Source organism: Mandrillus leucophaeus, unplaced genomic scaffold (genome assembly GCF_000951045.1).
Source record: "Mandrillus leucophaeus isolate KB7577 unplaced genomic scaffold, Mleu.le_1.0 Scaffold608, whole genome shotgun sequence".
NCBI lineage: Eukaryota > Metazoa > Chordata > Mammalia > Primates > Cercopithecidae > Mandrillus > Mandrillus leucophaeus.
Genome location: NW_012106564.1, coordinates 779,217 through 802,183, shown reverse-complemented (window position 1 = coordinate 802,183; position 22,967 = coordinate 779,217). Strand labels below are relative to the sequence as shown.

The following is a 22,967-nucleotide window of genomic DNA, read 5'->3' as shown; positions in this document are numbered from 1 at the left end:
ATCAGATATGGAAAACGAGGCAAATGAAGGTCAAATGTGGGGAAAAAATGGAATCTTCCACTCTTAGTTAGAAGCATCAAGTGGTCAACAATACATTAAAAAAAGTAAGTGCCAGTGAAAGAACTCGTCTTGCCTATGTTCAACTGATATTCATATAAGTATTCAGATTTGGCTGATTTCTTTCACCTATAAAATGACAAAAAAAATCAAGTAATCCACTGTGATGAGAAATGACATTCTGAAAAGAAAATGTCTTTCCTGATTCAAAGCAAATAAGGAAAAGTTCTTCTCCAGAGGTGGGGGAGAGGATTACCCTGAGTTGTCTTTGCCAGTTCAGTTGTTCGTGGAATCTTAGTTGTGAAACGTTCTTGGATGGATTGGTCTGTTTCTTCTGGAGGAAACACAATAAGATTGGCTTGTTTTAAATAATTACCCTCATGAATATGACCAAAAAACACATACTGTTTTCTGCCTCATACAATAATAAAAGGATAAGTTGCATTTAGAAATACACTCAGGAATCGCAATAATTCAGTTAGTGGTACATTTTAATAACTCTCATTTGTGACATCTGCTGTCTTACATTATTATTTTAATGATTGTTATAAGGATTTCCAAAAGCTTTTAGCTCAGGATCATTGTTTCATTAATCTAGTTGTGGCTATTCTTGGATATGGCTCATGTATGAAAGTCTCCTAGTTGCCTCGATGTATTTATCTCCTTCATGTTTCTTCCCTGCCCATAAATCCCACATGTTACTTTGATGAGGTGGAAAGGAAATATATCATATGAAAAGATGTATATTTATATCATATAAACCAAATCTTCTATTTTTCTCATGTGAAAATCAGAGTGTGTGTTTGACATACAAACACAATCCTCTTGACAAAATAAAAAAAAAATACATACAGCAACACTTCCATTCCCATGTTACCTTGAAATCACACATCATACAGACACAGCAAATTACACTGTTCACTTTGCCTGTACTAGATCCAAGGAAACACTTGGTATAAATGATACACTGCTATCTTTTTGTTTTCTGTCCTGCTTTTGTATTCTCTTGATTCTGCTCAAGAAATATACTTGTGATAATTGACAGGTAATGGTTCTGACATGAATAAACCAAGACACATTAGAAAAACAGGGAGTAGAAGTTAAATAATTAGCATATTCAGTAGTGGTTTTTGAAAACTACTTTTAACTTTGCCATCATGGGCGGCATTGATTTTGTAGAAATAAGCTAGACTAGATGAATATTTGATTAGAATATATTTGCTCACTCAATTTTAATTTTTTCTTCCAAAAGGATTTTATTTTAAAATGTGATCAGTAACTTTATTTCAGTAGACACCCACAAAGGATGGATTATTAGAAAAGGAATGAAGGCAGGTAAATAAGGCCACTGATTTAAGTAAAGCCATGTGGGATGCAGTGTAGACAGGAGAGAGGCACCAACAAACACAAGCCAGGAACTCTAGCTTTTTGGTTCATTTTCAACGAAGGCAAACTAGAGTTTCCACACAGTGAACACATTTGTGTTGAACTCCTTAAAAGCATGTTCAGCTCATCCCAATGGAGCTTTCCAACCTACCCATCCTTGTTTCTCCAGGCAACTACCTGCTCATCAGTTTAGTCTAACTGTCACTCCTTGCTCTGTGCCTCTTTCCCATCTGTCTGTAACTTGAAAGAACCATTTGCATCTTTGACTGGTCAACTCTCATTCCAACTTAAAGACCCAGTGTAAATGACCCTGATCTGAGAGGCCTTTCCTTATTTCTGCAGGTTGTTTGTTCAACATGTTGCTCTTTTCTCTATCACACTCATTGTAATTAGTGTAACACTGAGGTTAATCCTAGGCACTCTGGTGGCTGAGTGTGTAGATTCTAATCCCGGCGCTGACATCAGCTGTTTCACCTTGGCCAAATTTTTAAACTCTCTATGCCTCAATTTTCTAATCTGTAAAATGGAGCAAGTAATAGAACTTACCTCACAGAGTTACATACATGGTTTAAATTTTAGAAAGGCATGTAATGGGCCGGGCGCGGTGGCTCAAGCCTGTAATCCCAGCACTTTGGGAGGCCGAGACGGGCGGATCACGAGGTCAGGAGATCGAGACCATCCTGGCTAACATGGTGAAACCCCGTCTCTACTAAAAATACAAAAAAAATTAGCCGGGCGAGGTGGCGGGCGCCTGTAGTCCCAGCTACTCGGGAGGCTGAGGCAGGAGAATGGCGTGAATCTGGGAGGCGGGGCTTGCAGTGAGCTGAGATCCGGCCACTGCACTCCAGCCTGGGCAACAGAGCCAGACTCCGTCTCAAAAAAAAAAAAAAAAAAAAAAGAGAAAGGCATGTAATGTATTGAGTGGCACAGAGGCTGCAGTATTGGAACTAAGTCCTGTCTTCATATTAGAGCGTGAGCTCTCTAGGGTAAGGACACCTCTTTAAAAGTTTCTTCTTAGAACTGCATCACTTAACTGTGCACCAAGTAAAGGCTTAATAAATACTAGATAACTAATTTTTCTTTCCAAATGCAGTTTAAAATACAGAAAAAGCAACAAAAAAGAACAGCATTGATTTAGAAACATTTTTCTTTTTAGAATACTTAAAATTTTTAAGTATTCTAAATCACAATCACCAGAGCCAATTTAACACATCTTAGATGTATTAAAACATTTTATATTGAAAATCAGCATACATATTAGGCCAAATACAGTGTCAATGTAAAAGCGTTGAGTGAAATGAATTTTTAAATAACCTATTATTTAGAAACAAGCTATGAACATAATGTATTATGGCTACTCGAAGGGAAATTCCTAAAAGACAAGCCCTCCTTGAACAAATATTAAAACGAAATTTACCCAGAATGGTCTGTAGTTCCTCTTGACTAGGACTTGGGGAAATCATGGGTATAAAAGGGATGCCTCGTGTCTCTAGAGGAGCTGCAAAAAGAAAAGGACCAAGGTTGTAAATTTTTAGATACAAAGCCAGCACCAGACCAGATTGGTATTACATGAAATTCCTCCATTTGAAATAGAAAAAGGAAAGAAGAGAGTTAAATGTGCACAAAACTTTCAGAAAAATGACTGTGGAATATGAGAATAATGGTTCTCAACTGTTTTTCCACCAGAACACATACTACATGACATTCTATTCTTGAACCAATCCATCAGAATGGCTGGTTGAGATGCGGTGTGGGTTAGACACAGTCCTGGACTATTGGCTGTAGCTTCGTCCTTGTCTCCTCCATTCAAGAGAGCATACAGGATTACAAAATGTGTGATAATATCATTGTTGGTATCATCTCCTTGAGTCTGCTTGAGCTCAGTTTAACAAATCACTGGCAATTTTTAGTATTTTGACCAATATTGATAATTACTTGCAGTATCTTTCAAACTTACCACATGCTAGTATGTTACATTACAGCTGAGAACCACTAAACCAATGGAAATTGTTAAATGGGCACCATTAGTAAACACAGTGGACTCGTATTGAAACATGGAGATAAATGAAGTAAATGAAGATGGATTCAGTAATGTCTTGAGGTAGTCTTCAAAGCAAACCCATTACGACAGTGAAATCATGGCTTTTCTATTTTGGAAAGAGTAGTAATAATGAGAATGAAATGATGAAATGAATTGAGAAGAAATGATGTTTCAACAGGATCATTTGAGAAAGGCCTGCAATCTTGATGGTAGCAAAGAAAACAGAGTTGGTTGATATGGGAAAACCATTACCTATTGTTGTCTTTGGTGGCTCAAATCTAAAGGTAACAGGTTGCAGAACTATGCCAAAAGCAAGTCAAAGGAACATATTTATGAGAATTACTACCTGGCAAAGTCAAAATAGTTTCTATATTTTTCAGATGCATTGATTTAATAATTTAAATGTTCTCTAAGAATTATAATAAATAAGAGAAAATTCTGCACATTAGATGCTAATCAGAGAACTTAGTTTAACTAAAACTTTGAAGTTCTCACTTTGGGGAAAATTTTGAGTAGGCATCCACTTTTTTTTTTTACTTAAAAGTATACCCATAGTTGTAATGTAGCTACATTTACATTTTGAAAGGATGTGAGAGTTGGCTTAGTTAACAATGGTATTGATAATTTTAGCATGATCTACTCAATGAGCCTATGTACTATTCCCTCATTTAACCAAGGAAAAATAATTCAACCCAGATGATTCAATCTACCCAAAAGGAATATGCATTTTATACCTATATTTTTCACTGAATTTCTTCCATATCACAACCATTAAAAATATATTTACTTCAAGAATTTTGTTTTTGAAAAATACACTTCTTAGCCAGAAGGATGAAATAATTAATTTACCAGGTTCGCTCTGAGAGACCTCAAGGTCTGGTTTATGAGGAAGGAGCACATCTTTTGGAGCTGAAAGAAAAAGATTATAAACACTGTGTATTCTAAATGTCCCAACTGGAGTGAGCTTAACCCACAGATAGAAAAATCCCAGAAAGCATGAATGAAGCAAAAGTATTTTTACAATGGTTAATGACCAAAGTTGAGAAGATGCCTGTTTTCTTCAAAATGGAAAAATGTTGCTATGCAGGGAAGGTTCTGGTGGCAGTGAAACAGAAATGAAGTCAGTCACAGTTCATTTTGAAGTCTTCCTTGAGGAAGAGGAGGAGATAGCTAACATAATTCAACAATGAGGTAGAGCTCCCTCAAGTGGCTTTCAAAATAGAAAGTCAGGTTTTGCACAAAGTGGTTAGCTGCTGTTTGATATTCATGCGTAAAGTCCACTAACAGCAACAAAAAATATATATCTTAAAGTACAAAAATGGCTACAAATCGAGGGAAACAATAAGAAATGGAAAAGTCTTGAATATGTAAGAAGATAACACAGTCTTATTCTAAATGGCCCTTACAGTTACTGGGGGCAGAAAATGAAGCAAAAGGAATCAACTAGTCATTAGAAGACACCACATGTAAAGTTAATGATAGTACTTATTACTTAGTAAATGATAGCTGTTGCCATTTTTGTCTTCTTTAGTGATGTGGCTTCTAGTATATTAGGTGTCAAGCATGCTCGACATAAGCATATGAAAACAAAAGACAAAAATGTCAGCTGAACAATAGGCCTACTGGTATATGCAGTCCCTGAAATCCAGTATATTTTTTAATGTTTTAGCAAAATTAAACAGTAGATTGGAAACTTGGTACCCTATTTCTCAGTGGGGAAAATATTAGGGGGATTTGCCTATTTGTTCCTACCGGATCTCTACAACAAAATCTCATTCCACAAATAGGGTAAAGTACTTCAACTCAGTTTCCCCACAAAGAGGCCCTACCCAGACCTAATCTCTCAATGAAAGGTTTTCCTACCACGCTAAGCCTTTCATACACACCACTACTTTTTTGTCAGGCAGTGTAATTTCCTTGCATCTTATATAATGCTGGAAAAAAATTATGATTCAGGCTAGAACTCTGCCTTAGAAGAAAGATGAAGAAACCTTCTTTTTAAAATTTTATTTTATTATTATGAGGTGGCCAAGCACCACTTTACCATTAGTGGAGAAATAAGTTATATAAAATGAACAATGTCTTTTTATTGTTTTTGGGAATCATGTTTAACTTGCATGCCACATCTGTTCTTAGACTACGCTGCTAGGTATTAGTGAAATTACAGTTGTGAAAACTGGTGCACTGAACAGAAACTTGACTCAGAACTTCTATGAGCTAAAAGGTAACATCCAAGGGAATTTGAAAATATGGATTGCTTTCTTAAAGAGAAAAGGAAACTTTAAAAAGATTAGTGGTTGATAAGGTAGAGAAAGCCCACCACAATACTGAACATTTTGCCTTTGCGTGTAGTTTTTTGGAGGATTTAAATAGTAAAATATAAGAAATTTCCAGCTATAAATGAAACAAAATGTTTATCTTGAGGCTGAAGAAGGCACTTTGATTTAGCTCTGTAAAGGTCATGGACATTCAAAGCAGCCTTCAGTTTATAAATATCCGAGTTAGTTACAGTACTCCACCAAACAAAAAGGAGCTGGGATTAAGGAAAGGAGAAGCTGGGAAGAGATGTGGTACTAATAAATCCACCATACTGTAAATACATTATTCACTGCTGCTCTAGCTTACTGAGGAATTTAGGCTGGGGTAATGTGGATTCCAGCTGCTAAAATTGGCACTTTTCTTTTTAACCATGAAGTGATGATTTAATAAACTGCCATAGCAGACTTCCTAAGCAGGTGAAATCAGTGGAAAGGAAAGAAATAGAAATATTTACAGGAAAGTAATATGAATCATTCTCCTACTTGGTCAACTACAGCTCCAAGAAATTCAAGTTGTTTTTTCTGTTTTTCCTATGTGGCATTCCCCTGTATATTAAACTGAACAAAAGCACGATCCCTAAAACCTACATCTTTCATGCTGGGAGAAACTCATCAATGAAAATAATGATGACAATTTTCTGAGAAAGCAGTTTTGATTTCTTTATAAGAATATTTACTATTATTATAATTTTAGATTTAATTATATTAACCAACTCCATTTATACTACTAACCAAACTGTCTTTGTTCAATAAAGCGTGCCACTCCAAAGAAAAGTCCAACTAACATAAGACAAGTAGGAATGCACAATGTCTATCATAGACAAAAGTAAATGAACATGCATGAATGTTTTGATAGAGTTAGAAAATAATTAATGTGTTTCCTCTTGACAAAGTTAGAATACGAAGTCTGCAATAAGGTTTACCCTGGCAATAGGCTACCAAGAGACTGATTCTGTTAGAAAAGTAACACGTATAGACTCCATACCCTATTCTATTCCTTTAATCTATACTCTCTATTCCTTTATTCTAACTTTGTACCATTAGGTCCAGTCTGAGAGGAAGCCCCGTAGGAGGCCACCTGCTGGCTTTCCCTGTGCTCTTGGACCACCCTCCCTTCCATCTCATTTGAGGCCTTTTACTTTCCATTATTTCTGTTACATTTCTATTTGTCCATGTTTTCATTCCTCCATGAGTTACTTGCCCTCTACCTATGAAACAGCTCGAATGCTCTAATATCCTAAAAAAGAATCATTCCCTTGACATGGCTTCTCCTTCAAACAATCCCTCTCTCTTGCTCTCATTCCTTTAATAAAAAAACCATCTATCTGCTTCTGCTTCCTCACCTTTTAGATGTATCTTCTTCATCCACTGTGGTCCAGCCTCCACTCATTTCCTGCAACAATGCCTTAATCATATTCTTAAGTCCAGAAACTCTGAAAGTTGAGTTTTCTCTTAATTTATTCAATGGCAAAACATAACTTATACTGATCTAAGGGCTGTTTATAGGTTTTAGGTCTTCTGCTTGGTAAGACTATTCATACTGCTCACAGAATACACATTAATGTTTCTAATCAATGGTATATGTACTCATGTAAGTTTCTAAAATCTGGAAACTGCTAATTCTGAAGCATACAGCCTAAAGGTTTCAGAGAATGGGATTCTGCACATGCACGGTTGAGCTGGCAGCCTCTTCTGATCCCTCTCCTTCTCATTGCCACTGCAATGCCATTGCTAAACTTCCCTTCTTAGGCCTTTTCCTGCCTCATCTCCCAGCGCCTTTCCTGGTTTTCTCTTATCTTTTTTGACATCTGGAGGCTCTTTTTCCCCTGCCTACTCCTTAAATATAACTATGCTGCCTAAATATTTGATTTCTGGCTTATTTTCTCCATCTATATTTTCTCCTCTATTATGTTTTCCAAGATTTAAGAACTATCTAGATGTAAACAAGTGGCTCCTAAATCTGTGCCCCAAATCCTGACTTCTGTTAAGAAGTCCAGACAACATTTTCAACCATCAGTTAGGGTCTTCCCACTCAAAGTCCTCCTGGCCCTGCAAGCCTAGCATGTGCACACCCATCTTTATTACTCTCTCTGTTCCCTGTCTCAGTTAATGGCATTATTATCTACCACTTGCCCAGGCTAGGAACAGCATTGCCACCCTTCTCTCCATAACAGCATTCAGTCATTCTCTAGGTCTTCATAGTTCCATATACAAAGGCATTTCAGCATTATTCCCTTAGTTTCCTTTCTACCACAATTAGTTCAATTTCTCAGACTTATCTTTCTGGATTGTTGCAAACCTACTAAGCGATTTCTGGCCTTTTTTTTTTTTTTTTTTGCCAGTTAATATTCCATTTGAAAAAATCACAGCCATCTTTCTAAAATACAGATGTAATTATATCACTCCCAAGATTACAAAAAGAAACACGCACAATTTTAGTATCTCCTAATTGTCTAAAGAAAAATTTTTTGAAGTGCTTAGCATAACCTAAAAGCCCTCAAACATATGAATCCAATTTACATTGTTTTCATCTCTCAATAATCTCATCATATGCCTAGCAGTGTAGTCATTCCGAATCATGCTGTTTCTCAGCTATATGGAGCATGGAGTCTCGCTCTGTCGCCTGGCCTGGAGTGTAGTGGCGTGAACTCGGCTCACTGCAAGCTCTGCTTCTCTGGTTCATGCCATTCTCCTGCCTCAGCCTCCTGAGTAGTTGGACTACTACTGGCATCTGCCACCACGCCTGGCTAATTTTTTTGTATTTTTTTTAGTAGAGACAGGGTTTCACCATGTTAGCCAAGATGGTCTTGATCTCCTAACCTCGTGATCCGCCCGCCTCGGCCTCTGAAAGTGTTGGGATTACAGGCGTGAGCCACCAGGCCTGGCCTGGAGTACTTTTTATACCTCTGAATCTTTGCTTTCTTAAAAATCATCAATAGCTACTTATCTATTAAAATCTATCTTAAAGTTCATTTTCTTGATAATACCTTCTCTAATTCATACATTTAGAATGTATTACTTTTCTGTTATTTCATTTTTTGTTTATATCACTAACCCATTAATTACTGAGATTTGGCTTGTTTTATAGTTATTGATATTTTTCCTGTTTTCTCCACTGTACTGTGTTGGGTGGTAGAGATCATATCTGATTCTTTTAATCCTGATTTTATCCCTAAGCATGGAACCAGGCAGATAAGTGGCAATCAATATTTGTTGAATTGAACATGCATTAGTGCATTTTTTTTTAAAGAACAAATCTGGAAAAGATGGGCAATTCCCATGAACCAGCACTGTACTTTGCTAAGCAACATTTTAAAGACTCAAATTGACCTCTCCCAAAAGTCTCTAATTCTTTTCCAGGGAATTGTAAAACAGTATTAAAAAATCTAGGCCAGGCGTGGTGGCTTACACCTGCGGTCCCAGCTACTTGGGAGGCTGAGGCAGGAGGATCACTTGAGCACCGGAGATCGAGGCTGCAGTGAGCTATGATTGCATCACTGCACTCCAGCCTGGGCAACAGAGTGATACCCTGTCAAAAAAACAAAACAAAACAAAACAAAACAACAACAACAAAAAAAAACAGAAAAGAAAGATCTAAAGAAATAATTTATTAATCACATCAGTGGCATATACAAGCTTATGGAGATTTTGAGGCAAAGAGAAAGGTACTGAGTCACTAAAATTTGAGGGGAAAGCATATTGATGTTTAATATATCATCAGGCAAATAAGCAAATTGCTGATTAACTCCTGATTTGAATTCTCATATTTGAGAAGAAAGACATCTTGCCTCTAGGAAAATTGATTTGAAAAAAAAAAAAAAAAAAGTATTTTAACAAAGGATAAATTTACATAGTACATCCTTAAGGGGAAAAAGAAGAAGCTTTAGGAAAAAATGGCAAAATGTCTAGAGGATGATAATGAAACACTGTAGAACAGTAATGATAACAGTAGGAGCTTAAGGAGGCAGTTCTCTACCCTGCTCATCCCAGCTCCTATTTTGACAAAAAGTATAAATGGAAATAATTGTTAACTATTGTTATCTTGCTTGCTCAATTCTAAATGTATTGTCTTCTAAGACTATATCAGAAAACATACATTTATTAGGTGAATGTCCAATCAGGTTTCTCCCTAATATAAATCTGGCAATATTTTAAAGTACGTAATCCAAGCAAATGATTGCTTTATGAACTCTATCATTTTAACCAATAAGGCTCAATTTTTAAGAAATATTCAGAATTAAATACTTATTCTTAATTAGTTCACAAAAAACTCCCCTTAAAACCAGTTTAACTGAAAACATAAAACTACAGAAATCCTGAAGAGTGTGACTACAAATAATTTTCCAAAGGGAAGAGACACATGGAACATTCATAAGGATTTGGATAGCTTGCTGAAATCTAGATTTTCTTCCTGGTTTCCTCCTGATGACTGAAATCTATCCCAATGCCTGGGGGCTGGAAGGTTGACCACAAAGCCAAGACAGGTCTTGGTGTAGAAAGGAACTCATAAGGAAGACAGAGCTCTGTTGAGCCAGGAACCTCCTGTTTAGACTCCAAGTTAAATGGCACCTATTTTCTAGTGAGGGAGTTATTTGCTCTGAATTCTAAATCATTCTTCCAAGGTAGATGTGGAGAAAAGTCACTTTCATTTTGGTGTGGGCAGGGAGTGTGGGCTCAATTTGTCAAGATTCCTCATTAAATGTTATAGATAATTCAACTGAGTGGCTGGAAGGGTTTTTCTAAAGGCCTCACTGGATGAAGCTGGTGTTATGCCTAGGAATCTACAGAATGGAAGTGCTGTACAATGAATCTGAGACTGACTTCCTCTTTGATAAGGTCAAGAAATCCAAGTTTGTAACTTCTGATCTCTCTCAGAATAAATCTTGAGATAAATGTCACAACGAAATATAACGCTGTCCTGAATTCAGCACTACATTTTAAATTTTTAGACTTTTACAGAAGAGTTTATTTCTCCAGGATGCTAATACATATTAAAATACACATGTCATTTACCCTGTTTTTTTGAAGTATAACCCACAGGACCTGGTAAACAAAGTATTGGGTTCATTAGGGTATGAATCTGAGCCTAGATAAAATCTAAAAACTGTCTGAACACATCAGAATCCAATGTGTTTGAACACTTCTGAGAAAACTGAAATGTAGTACGAGTTGCCTTATGATTATTCCTGGGGGTGCCACACCCCTGGGGCAAGGGAGAAGAAGCCTGATCATATGGCAGGGCCAACACCAGGTTTAGGGACAGAACCTTAACTCTGAACATATGGAGCTGGAGAGGTGACAGAAGACCACTAAGACAGGCCCTAGTTCTCCAGGAGGCAGTTCTCTACTCTGCTCATTCAAACTCCGGATAAAACGTATAAATAGGGATAGTTGTTAACTATTTGTGTTGTTACAGGGATCAAGATCACAGGTTAGAGTTTCTATGAAAAACAAGGTGTTGGTAGAATTAAGGCAAGTTTTTTTTTTTTTTCTTTCCTGCTAAAAGTGGTTTGCTCTTTATAACTTAGCTGTGGGAGAACATTTGAAGAATGTGGTTGAAGAGAAGGACTAGCTAACAGAAAAGATTTTAAAATAAATACCTTAAAAATAATTTTATGATAGTAAATTCCAAAGGTATATGAAAGTAGAAAAATAGTAGAACGAATTCTTAAGTACTCACCACCTGGCTTCAATAATGGCCAACTTATGCCCAGTAGGGCAAATATTAAAAGAGGAAAAAAACTTAACTATTCAATATATTGGTGTAATGAGATTATACCAATAATATTATTTTTTATACTGAAAAGGGAAAGTAAATAAAGTCACTCAAATCTACTGTTATGGATAACAAATTAATTTCCATTACATTCATTTCCACAATTGAAAATAAGCTGATCTTTTGCAAGTGAGATGAGGTTTTTTTCTTACTTCCTATTTATAATATTGGCTATTGTGTTTGGGGTGGTACAAATTTACATTCTAGACTTCAGGGCAAAGGAGATTCTCTCTAGCCTGCTACCACCACCACCACCAAATTGTCTATACCACAGCAGCAATAATAGCCTTTGCTTATACAATCTGGAAAACATTATAGCAAGTGAATTCAGGCTTGCTTCCAAAATGCTATCATTTTATACTATAGCTTAGAAATTATTTGGCTCTGGGAATGTTCTATATGCTTTTAGGAGCATTTAGGAATTTATGATAATTGTACCTTTAAAAAGAAAGAGAAAAAACTCACAGTATTTCCCAGATTCTCTAGTTAAAAATGAGCTTGGCTTTTTAGAGAAAGTTGTTCAGTTACCAGTGGCTTCCTGAGGCCACTTGAAGACTTCATGTAAATAGTGGTGGTAATATCCATGAAATGTCTGGGCCCTTGGAATCCCTACCCTGGATACTACACAAACACGAGATTACCTTCCCCATATGTGAACAAAAGGCCTTCTCAGATGATTGGCAAAAAACAGATTTGTAACTAAAGAAACCATTGAGTGTATGCGAAAGAAATTTCTTAACCCAAGCTATGTCTCCATAAAATAGAATGTGACAGGGAAAAAACTCAGTGTGGACATAGTACAATTTACGTATCCAAGTAAATGACTAAACATCATTGCCTCTATTTGTAAAAACACTAATTTATCATTTGTAGGGAAGAGCAAAAGTCTTTATCTTTGTGTTTAGTGAAATATTTGAGCATAGCATAGCTAGAATTGGCAGCATTTTTTTGTAAGTCAGGGAATAAGAGAACTTTAGTTCTAGGAAAGACATTCTAACCTTGGCATAATTCTCTGCCTTTTGACTGCGATCACAGCTTTACTAGATGAACAAGTGGACACTCTTATGAAACTTCTGAAATTATACCACATATGATACAACATGGGATTTAAAAATAAGTGAAATATTGACCTCACTTCCATCAAGTCTCATGTTTCACTGAAGCAGAGTGGGGCAGTCGAACGCGTTTGGCTTAAACATGAAATAAAGCATTTACCAGGTGTGGTGTATGACACTTCTGGACTCGGTGACGTTTTTGGTTTTGCAGTAATATGCGGGGGCCCCTTAGGAACTGAAAGAGAGAACTCATATTGTAAGTCATTTGGTTTCAGCACCTTCCAGTCATGCTTAACACATAAGGCATGCCAAGGTGTAGCCTGAACACTGACAAAACAAAGTATTACCCATATGGGAGTCAGACAGAAGACCAATCCTTAAGCTCTACAAATAGCTTAGTTAGAATTCCAGATAATTATAGAAGAGTGAAATCTGAGAAACTGCAAAATTTCAAATTACAAAGCATCAGAGTAAGAGGACGACTTTTTAGAAATCTATTTCAGAGGAGACGGCAACTGAATGCATGTAAGAGAGCTTTTCTTTACTGGACATGTTTGCTTGACTTCTCCTTAAACCCATTTTTATGTCTTTCCTTAAAGACAAAGTAGGTAAAGATGGTGAGGTCAGGGTGGAATCCTATGGAGCATGGATATGCTTGAAGTCCTCTCGGGCAACAGCAGACTGGGAAGCAGACAATGCAATGGAATGGGCTGGTTCACATCTTACCCGCCCTGCATTTCTCTGGCCCCAGAGAAACCTTCAAATGAATTTGTTGACAACTAAAATTAGATTTCCACAACTGTTCCTTGGGAATAATAAGGTACTAATATAATAGACACCAGGAAAATAAGTCTAACAATTATAGTGTATTCTACGATTTCAAAAGTGCTTTTATAAGGTTTACACCCTTTGAGTCTCACCATAATGTTGGGAGGAAGGAATTATTAGCTACACTTTAAAGCTGAGGAAACAGAGCTTCGGGTGTGTGACAGCATCTGCTCGAGGCTATGGTTAAGTACCAGAGTCAGGACTTGAACCAAATGCTGAGGATCAAACATTATCAATAGGTCTAAACACTTGGGCTCTCTATATCCCAGTTCTGCAGGGCAGATTTTCACTTGCTTCTCATTTTTTAAGGTGAAATAATAAACCCGCCCTAACTCAAGATATGGTTATAAGAATCCAATGTGAAATGTCAAAATGATGGGAAAATTACACTATTATAATTTTTTTCCACCTCTCAAGGAGCTTTACAAATTTGGTTTTGAAGAATCTGAGTATATTCTGATTTTCACATTGTTTGCCCATGCAAACTCTAGGAGCACCCATAATTTTGATGGTTATAAGAAATTCTAGGCATCCAATTAACAATAATGTTGCTATTACTTGTAAACACTGGGATCTAAGAAATCAAACTTTATTGACTTATCAAATATTCCCTATGCATTTTTTCAGATTTTAGATCTCATTTTGCCTCTGAATGCCAAGTATAGATTTAAACGTTGCCAATTTATAAACACGCTTTCAGTAACACTAACAATAAAGGTGACATGCCCAAATTACAGAATCTTATTATGTGAAAGGTGGCAAACAAAATCTGCTGCACTTTAAGTTGTAAATACTATTGATAGATGATATTATAGCCCAACAACAATAGTTTGTATTGGTATCATGCATACAAACAGGACACTCTCCTGTCCAAATGACTTTTTGAAATTTGCAGGAACCAGCCAAGGGTAAGGGAAGAAGTATTAGAATTTGACTATTTGTCTTTAAAATATTTTGTGATATATACGTGTACATATACACACTTCCTTGAAAAACTATCAAAATCCAGGATACTGCTGGAACCTATTACACGAGTCACATTCTTGTGGGATAAGGAGGTCTCAATTCTACCCACTTTGAAAAAGAATAAGTAGAATGCATTTTGTTTTTCACGACCAGTTTTCCAAATTGTTCCCTTACATTAAGCAGCACTGACAAAGCCAGAAGTGTCTGGTTTGCAGCTACTTTCCACAAGAGATGCTGATGGACTGGAAGTTGCTTCAATCGGGACATCAGAAGGCTCTCTCACTACAGTCTGGCAGCCACTCCAGGGTTTCAGAGTTAAGAGAGTGGAACTCACTGAGCACGTGAATCTCTGAAGAGCCTGTCTTGTCAAGAAAGGTTGGCTAAAAGTCTAAGTCAAAATGAAATAAATTTGAAATTTAGAATATAGTATAATAATGGAAAATTAGAGCAAGCTCCTGATTTACTAAACTGCATTTTAATAAAAAGTATAAAGTGCATCTCAAAAAGATAAAATTGCAAATAATTTTGTCCTATTACTTCATATCTCCTTTACCTTAAAAATTTTGTACTGACCATGATTCATGCCTGAGCATTTTAATTTTTAGTATTTATTTTTCATCTTTTATAGTTCAACATTCAGGTTTTCATGCTTTCTTCTTCCCATTTGTTTTCTACTTTTGTTCTATGCTTTATATTCAAATCCAAAGCTGAGAGCTTCTTCTCAAATAATTTTGTCTTTTTTAAAGTTAGATTTTAGTTTCCTATTATAACAAATTTAATATACTTTAATAATTTGGCATATTCTTAAAACTTTGATGTTTTTATTCATATTCATTATTATTCACTAATCATTATTTTCTCAGACTTTTAGTATGTTAATGTTTCAAATGTATTATTTAAAATTTCATATTATTTTGGAGGAATGCTGCCTTGGTACCTTCATATATTTATTATCAGAATAAATTATTTTCATAACTAAGTTTTAGTAATTAGAACATATTTAAAATTGTGCTAAATAAGGCAGAATTAAAATCATAGAAAAAATTTAATGATGGGTAAAATTTCCCTCAATTGATATTAGAGACCACACCTAAAACTACAGGGGTTTTCTTTTCCCCTGCAGAAAAACAACAATGACAGTACCTAATGGCAGAGGTTCTGAGGTATGAGTAAAATATTTGTGGTGGGAATCAAGAATCACCACCTGGATCAAGCATGATGTGACGGTGCTAAACATTTTCCTTTCCCCAGACCAGATCAGTGGTAGCAAAGGTTCCTTTCCCGGTATCCTGGGTGGGTACACCTCACACATTTCTTGTAGTCAGGCCATGTATTGAGGAAAATGTCAAATTAGATGATTGACAGAAGGAAGCACATTCAGGAATAGTGGAAGGGATAGGAGTGTAGTCTCAGGCCGGGGAAGGAAAAGGAAGTAGGCAGGCTACTCTTTCTAAGCAATGCCATTCATGTCCACCTCATCTTCAATAACACAACATTAAGGGAAGCTTTGTGGAATAAGCTCTTCCAATGATGTATTTTTTCAGTAAGTCCAAAAAGAAATTTAAATGTTTATTAGGTTACAGAGGAAGACTTGCTTTGCAAATGTTAAAGACTCAATCTGCTATCATAACTATTAATGAACAATTTGCTAGAATAAGCCCACTAACCTCAAACTTTTCAAGCTAAAATGTAAAATATATCTTTACCTGGTTGTGTTTGTGGAATTCTTGGGCGTGGCGATGTTTTTGGCTTAGGAGGAGCACGTGGTGTCTGCTTGGGAGCTAAAAGAAAGGATATAGGTTCGGAAATCTTGAGCCCTTCAAGAATGACAGTACCTAAGCCTCTAGAAGCTCAGAGATGTTTACCGAATGGCTGAAGACCTAAATACCCAACGATTAAGGCTCCTAAAGATCTGTAAAGTGTAGGAAGGCAACTTTTTTATGTAACAGAAAACAAAACAAAAAGTCACATTAAATGATATCTAAGATGTTCAGCTGGCAAAATGAAACTTGGGATTTCAGAAATACTGACATCAAATACCTTTTAAATAGTTCGAAAATAAATTCATAACAACAAGAATTCATCCTTATTGTAAGTTCATATAATTTTATCAGAATATTTAGTTGTACTCTTTTAAATGCAAATACATGTTTTCTAAATAAAAAACAAAGTTAACAAGTTATAGTCCAAATATACAACATATTTTAATAGCAAGTGCTAATGGAAAATTAATGTTACTAAACAAAATGCAGTTTTATTGGTTATATAGGGGAAAAGAGGGAAGATAAATTGAACATCAAGGATATTTTCTATGGAGAGTTATTCCTTTGCTGAGCAAATCCTAAAGAAATTCTAGGACAATCAGTGTAAAAACCAATTTTTTCTTCACCAAAAAAATGAAAAATCTATCCTGCTGAAGGAAAGGGATTATCAGATGCAAGGTTGCAGCTTGTGGAAACACCTCATCTGGTTGAACTAAAATGTGTTTGGGATAAAGAAAGGTAAGAAGAAACATGGTCAATGTCATGTAGCTTCAGACACCTTAAGAAAAACTTGCTGAAAGTTAAGAGTTATTTGACACCAGAAGTTTCTGAAGGAGTCTGCAGAATCTTCTTCCTGATACTAAATGAAAAAACACAAGGTATACAATGGTTTCAGTGGAATCTTCTTGCCTGTAGAGAGATGAATACTGATAAATGTTGGAGATGATCTGGTTTAGAAGCCTGGAACCTGGGGGTTTAGAGCTCCCTTTGCTAATTACTGGATCTATGGTCTCAGGTTCTTCACCAAAAGTTACACAATTTTTAAGAACCCTTCCAATCTTAAAATTCTGTCATTCTAGAGTTTCTCACAGTTTGTGATTTTCTGATTCTCAACTACCCTACTTGCTAAGGTTCTAACTGATATGCCACTTACTTTCCCCAGAGGATAAGAAAGACCATCTGAAGGTTAGGCATGTCATGAAGCAATTCCATGAAAAACGATACAGAATGAGATAAGAATCACTAATAGCAGTATTTACAATGAGACATTCCAATAATATTATTATAGTTATTAAGAACAAAATTTGGAAAAGTTAGGTATAACTGTCAGATTTCATTATTTTAGTCAATGTAGGTTTTCTTTTTTGTTAAAAAACTGTAGGGTTTATAGGCAACATCTAGTAGGATATTCAGCAGACAGTGAGTAAACTTGAAATCCGCATCTCCCTTTGAAACAGAGTAATATAAAAATAATTTACTGACAATCGAAACAGAAGTTTGGGTTTATTTATAACCTTCTATTACATTGAAACCTATAGCTATTAAGAGGATTTTTTTAAATAAGAGGCATATTTAGTTATTCATGTTGATTATTTTTCATTCATTTCAAACTCCACTTTGGCTTATCACAAAGGTTTTGTGATAAGCCAAAGTAATTGTTTTGATTTTGTTTTTTCTTATTTGTGTGCAGTGAAATGGCCAAAGCACTGCAGAAAGGAGTGGAAAGAAGTAAGGTATCTGAATAGCTACAAGGTGACTGGCCAGTACACCCCCTTTTATGTGGATTGCAGTCAAACCTGTTTCTGGAGGTTTCTTTGAAAGTCAAACTCAAATCAGAAAGCTTAAAATACTTTTTACATGATCACAGAACTTGTAAAACTAGTTGAGATGAATTGGAATTAAAATCAGAATATACATATTTTAAAATGGAACAGAATATAAATGTTCTTCCCAGAAGCATTCCTATTCCCTGAATTAAACACTTGCAGAGTAACTGAGAGGTATTTTTCAACCATGTCCTAAAGAACAACACTGCCGTTTGAGTAATTATCAACGACAGCGGGACATCAGACAGATAGGATTACCCATCAAAGTCTGTGGGCAGAATGATAAAGTCAGGGCCTCTGATGTCTTGAGGTGACCATGCTGACATTCTGTGAACACTCACCTCATATATGACATACAAAATAACGTATTTACCGGGTTCAGTCTGAGGCTCATCTGGGCTGGGTAGGGTTATAGATTGAGAAGGCAGAGGCGACGTTTCTATGGTAATTGAAGGAAAGTACGCGGGTTACTATAGCACTCGACAGACCTTGAGTACAGATAACAGGCAGGATGGTAACAAATACATTTTTTAAAATAAAGAAAATTGCAAGTCTGCAGCAAAACAGCATTCCTACTCCTTCATAATGCATTTAGTTAAAAAAAAAATGGTTGCAGATGCAGCTTACAAAGTACTTCTAAAATTCTCATTTCACATTAGAACTCTACCTCCTCAACAATGCCAGAAAGATATATTCAATAGGAATCATGAAGGGAAAAAGAATTTTAAAAATATTATAGTATGAGTCATTTAAGCAGCACTGACTTTCACTTAAAGAATGGAGAAGAAAACCACGTATGTAAATAAATGTGATGGGATGAGTGTTAATGGAAAGTATGTTGCTAGGTCAGAAAGTATAAATGGATCATCACACCGAAAAAGCATTATCTGAAACATTCGACACAATGCCAAGCTGGCAGGATGTACGGTGTTAGGAAAAAAAAAATTTAGATTCAACAGTTCTGCTGACTTTATGGGAGGAAAGACATTTTTGGACAATGGTTATGGATAGGAGCACCTTGAAAGAAAAGCAACTGCCATGGTGAAGAGTGACGGTGTAACGTGAATTCACAATGAGATAGACCCGGAGGTTCTCAGGCGATGGTGGCAATGAGGACAGAAAGCACACAGCGTTGGGCTACCGAGGTTATTACCTAGTGTGGTCTCAGGTGGTTCAGACACATATGTAACAGATTCCACAACTGTGCCAAAACAAAGGAGAAAAATTTTAGAAACTAAGATATTAAGCTATAGTGAAGTATTTTTGTGAATATCAAACTTTATTAAGAATTTGCATCATAATTTTACAGACAGGACAATGGATTTAGACAGGAAAAAAGAATTAGGAGAAAAATCCTATTCTATAATACTAATTCACCAATTAATATTTATGTTTTAATTGTCATTAACTGGGTTTCCAATGTTATTATACCTCAACCTTTAGACTTCAGCAGAGAAACAGGAATTTATTTCTGTATTCAGAGACAGTCAATTATCACCTTAAGAATTCAAGAACGTTGGAAGCTATAGCTCTTCAAATCTGTTTGTGAATCAATGTCATATTCCATGGATGTAACTGAGGTTAATTTAAAATGTGTAGAAAAAATGAATCTAAGCATTAAAACCTTTGCTACCTTCAGTCTTTGGCTCCTCTGGCCAGAGTGGTGCTTTGGCAGTGGGATATACATAGTCTGTTTTGGCTGGTGCTAGGGAAGAAACGGGAATGGCTGGTTAGTGGTGGGCAGCCCAAAGCATGCTGTAATAGAACCCTGCATTTAATTTGAAAAAGAATTGAGCTATCTTAAGCAGATACACTCTTGAGAATAATTAACATTTAGGTAGATTATGAAGATGACCACAATTTAGGAGGGCACAATGAAAGCAGGAAATGAAGGCAGTGCGCTATGTGGGAAACGCACACCCCATACACAATGTATGGGAGACTCAACAGCAATTCTACCTGGAACAAAGCAGATAATCCCACTTTCACTTTTTTTTTGTATAAGAATTCCAGTTAGAAACACACATAGAATGAGTACTTGGAGAGCAAAAGCATGGGATGAATCCTAAAAGTGATGTGAAAATGAAAAATAGGTTGGGCATATATGTACATATTCATATTGAAAGAGCAATCAGAAAAGGTTAAATTTTTCACTTTGAGTGAGAATAAGGAAATTATGAAACTTGCATAGCAATACAGCAGATGTGAACACAATGTGCTGTATACAATGACATTCAAGACCCATTGGATGAGCACAGCCAAGCTGGGAGGAGCAGGTGGCTATGAAATGTCACAAAGCATGAGGACATCCAGAGATGACTTTGCAATGAGATGGAAAAGCACATATGCTTGACTTCCCATTGGGGAACATTTTTACCTATAGTCTCCTTTGGTGACTCAGTACTAAATGTAACCGATTCCAGAACATCAGAAACTAGTAAAAAACAGAAAATGGTACAATTGATAAAGGATAGGTTGTAAGTACTTACAAAAGTGCTTTGCATCCTGTACGTGTTCAATGTTAGGATAACAACATTATTAACACTAAGGGAAGCTCTCATAACTGAACTGAATTCACAACATTATAACTACTGTAGGTTACCATTAGCAACCTACTTTGTACATTCAACATGAGTACCAAAATGTCATTTATCTAATTAAAAGATACTCAGAAGAGATGGAAAGAAATTACAGTCCTATACTAGAAAAATATACGGATCCAGTGTTTTAAAATAAATGTCAGGAAGCAGCAACAACATTGCTAATACTGATTTTTAAAATTTGCATCCATTTTTTTACCCAGACTGGGTCTGGCTTTATCAACCAGATGGGTAGGATGGCATGAACATGGCTCACTGCAGTCTTGACCTCCTGGGCTCAATGGTCTTCCCACCTCACCCTCCTAAGTAGCTGGGACTACAGGCGTGCACCACCATGCCCAGCTAATGTTTGTATTTTTTGTAGAGTTGGGGTTTTGCCAAGGCTGGTCACAAAATTCTGAGCTCAAGCAACCCACCAGCCTTGGCCTACCGAAGTGTTGGGATTGCAGGTGTGAGTCACTATGCCTGGCCTATTTACAGGCTTGAAGGGCAGTATGTTTTAAAGAGTACACATTGTTTATGAGGAAATTTATTATTTTTACTGAAGTGAGAAATTTCTCCTTCCTTGATGGTCACATTTGAACTAGTGTTCTTTTAGCACAAATTTAATTTACTATTAAAGAGAGCCACAAACTTGTAACTGTTGAAAAAATAAGGATAAATAATAAAATTAGTTCTTCTAAGTGGTTTGTTAACCACTTAATCAGATATGTGATTATTTTTAGAATGATACAAATGCAAAGTATTTTTATACATTCAAGTAGTAATATTCATGTATTACTAACAATATGCAATCACAAAATTGTGCAATATTTACAATTAATGTGTATTCCTTTTTCATTTTTTATCTTTGGAAATAGAACTTAGAGAATTACAGTGTGCCTCTTAAAGCACACAGTATACCCAGACAAATAAAACAATCTATTTACCAGGTTGACTTTCTGTCATTTCTAGGCTTGGTGATGTCACCGGTTTCAAAATAAGAGTTTGCAGGTCAGTGGGAGCTGAAAGAAGAGGGTCTCAATTGTAAAAGTAATTTTATTTATTTCATAGGAAGTTTTAGACAGAGGTAGCAGTGACTAACACACACAGACCCTGAAAATCATGAGGTTACAGAGAGCCATACAGAATGTGCCCTGTTTAAAGCAGATGTCAGCAAACTATAGCCCTTCCAAGTCTAGCCCTCTGCCTGGCTTGTGGGCCAATAATGGTTCTCACATTTTTTTTTAAGTGATGGGAAAAAACGAAAAGTGATATTTCATGACACGTGAAAATGGTATGAAGTTCAAATAAAGTTTTATTGGAAGACAGCCATATAATGAACTAAAATTGTTCAGGGCATATTCATGTATCAGCTTTGGTTGCCTTCCAGCTAAAACAGCAGAATTGAGTAGCTGTAACAGAAACCGAATGGCCCACAAATTCTAAAATAGTTATTGTTTAACTTTTCACAGAAAAAAAAATTGCTGACTCCTGATTCAAAATATCCCTCTGAAAAAGCAGGAGCCTATTTGGAAAATTAAGTTCTCATGGACTATTGTATCTGAATCTCAGTTCCCACAAGAGCTAAGAGCTGCCTATAACTGATTTCATGATAGTAACATTAACAAAATGTTGAATATCATCTAGGAGCGCTTTGTTCTATATTTTAGTTTCACCATCCCCTTAGCCACCCTTAACAAGTATTGACACTTATTTTATTTGCGCTGTTCCCACCCTTCCACCCTATAATCCAAATCCTATAATTATTTCAAAGCCCAACTACTCTCTGTCATCAGCCCACATCGTTCCTTGACTCCTGTAAATATTGTCTGTTTTTACTACTCAAACAAGCAGTTCTCATAGGAGGAAATTGCTCTATATCTAGAAAACTGTATCTAAGAAAACCTTAGGGTTTCTTCACAATTACTTTGTACTGTAAGACGTAAAATCTGTCCTTTCTTCCGGTTTCTACCTCTGCTCCTTATTCCACCCCATTCAATTGTTAATATGGTGCTGGGTACACAAAGAATGAGGAAGTGATTGTTTTCTTAAGCAAAAGTAGCAGCACCATTGAGAAAGAGATGAATGAAATGGAACAAGAACTGTGTAAGATCCATCCTTTGTTAGATACAGTCCTTATGCAGGGCACACGATGAATTTAGCCACTGGATAGATCTCCCTCAGCTATCAATCTAATAATGAGTCCTGTAATTGTCAAGCTGTTGACCACTATAAGTGCCTTTTCTCTTTGAAGGCACAGAAATGGGAAGATATTCAAGCTTATTTTGATACCTGTGATTCAAGTGCAATGGGCTAGAGGGACTCCTTAAACCTTCTAAAACCTAAACCATAGATTTTTGTTATTTCAA

General features: G+C 36.2%; 1 protein-coding gene across 1 annotated transcript in view; it reads right to left on the bottom strand.

Moving 5' to 3' along the window:
* The window catches only part of ABI3BP (ABI family, member 3 (NESH) binding protein), a 126,662-nt gene that overhangs the window by 50,069 nt on the left and 53,626 nt on the right, over positions 1-22,967 (bottom strand). The window contains exons 35-45 of the mRNA XM_011999891.1: positions 21,546-21,620; positions 20,394-20,450; positions 19,650-19,721; positions 19,170-19,217; positions 18,390-18,455; positions 16,134-16,208; positions 12,794-12,868; positions 4,334-4,393; positions 3,737-3,784; positions 2,861-2,941; positions 314-391 (exon numbers count right to left, since the gene is read on the bottom strand). Coding sequence (XP_011855281.1) covers positions 314-391; positions 2,861-2,941; positions 3,737-3,784; positions 4,334-4,393; positions 12,794-12,868; positions 16,134-16,208; positions 18,390-18,455; positions 19,170-19,217; positions 19,650-19,721; positions 20,394-20,450; positions 21,546-21,620 — 735 coding nt within the window. The remainder of the gene's footprint in view (positions 1-313; positions 392-2,860; positions 2,942-3,736; positions 3,785-4,333; positions 4,394-12,793; positions 12,869-16,133; positions 16,209-18,389; positions 18,456-19,169; positions 19,218-19,649; positions 19,722-20,393; positions 20,451-21,545; positions 21,621-22,967) is intronic.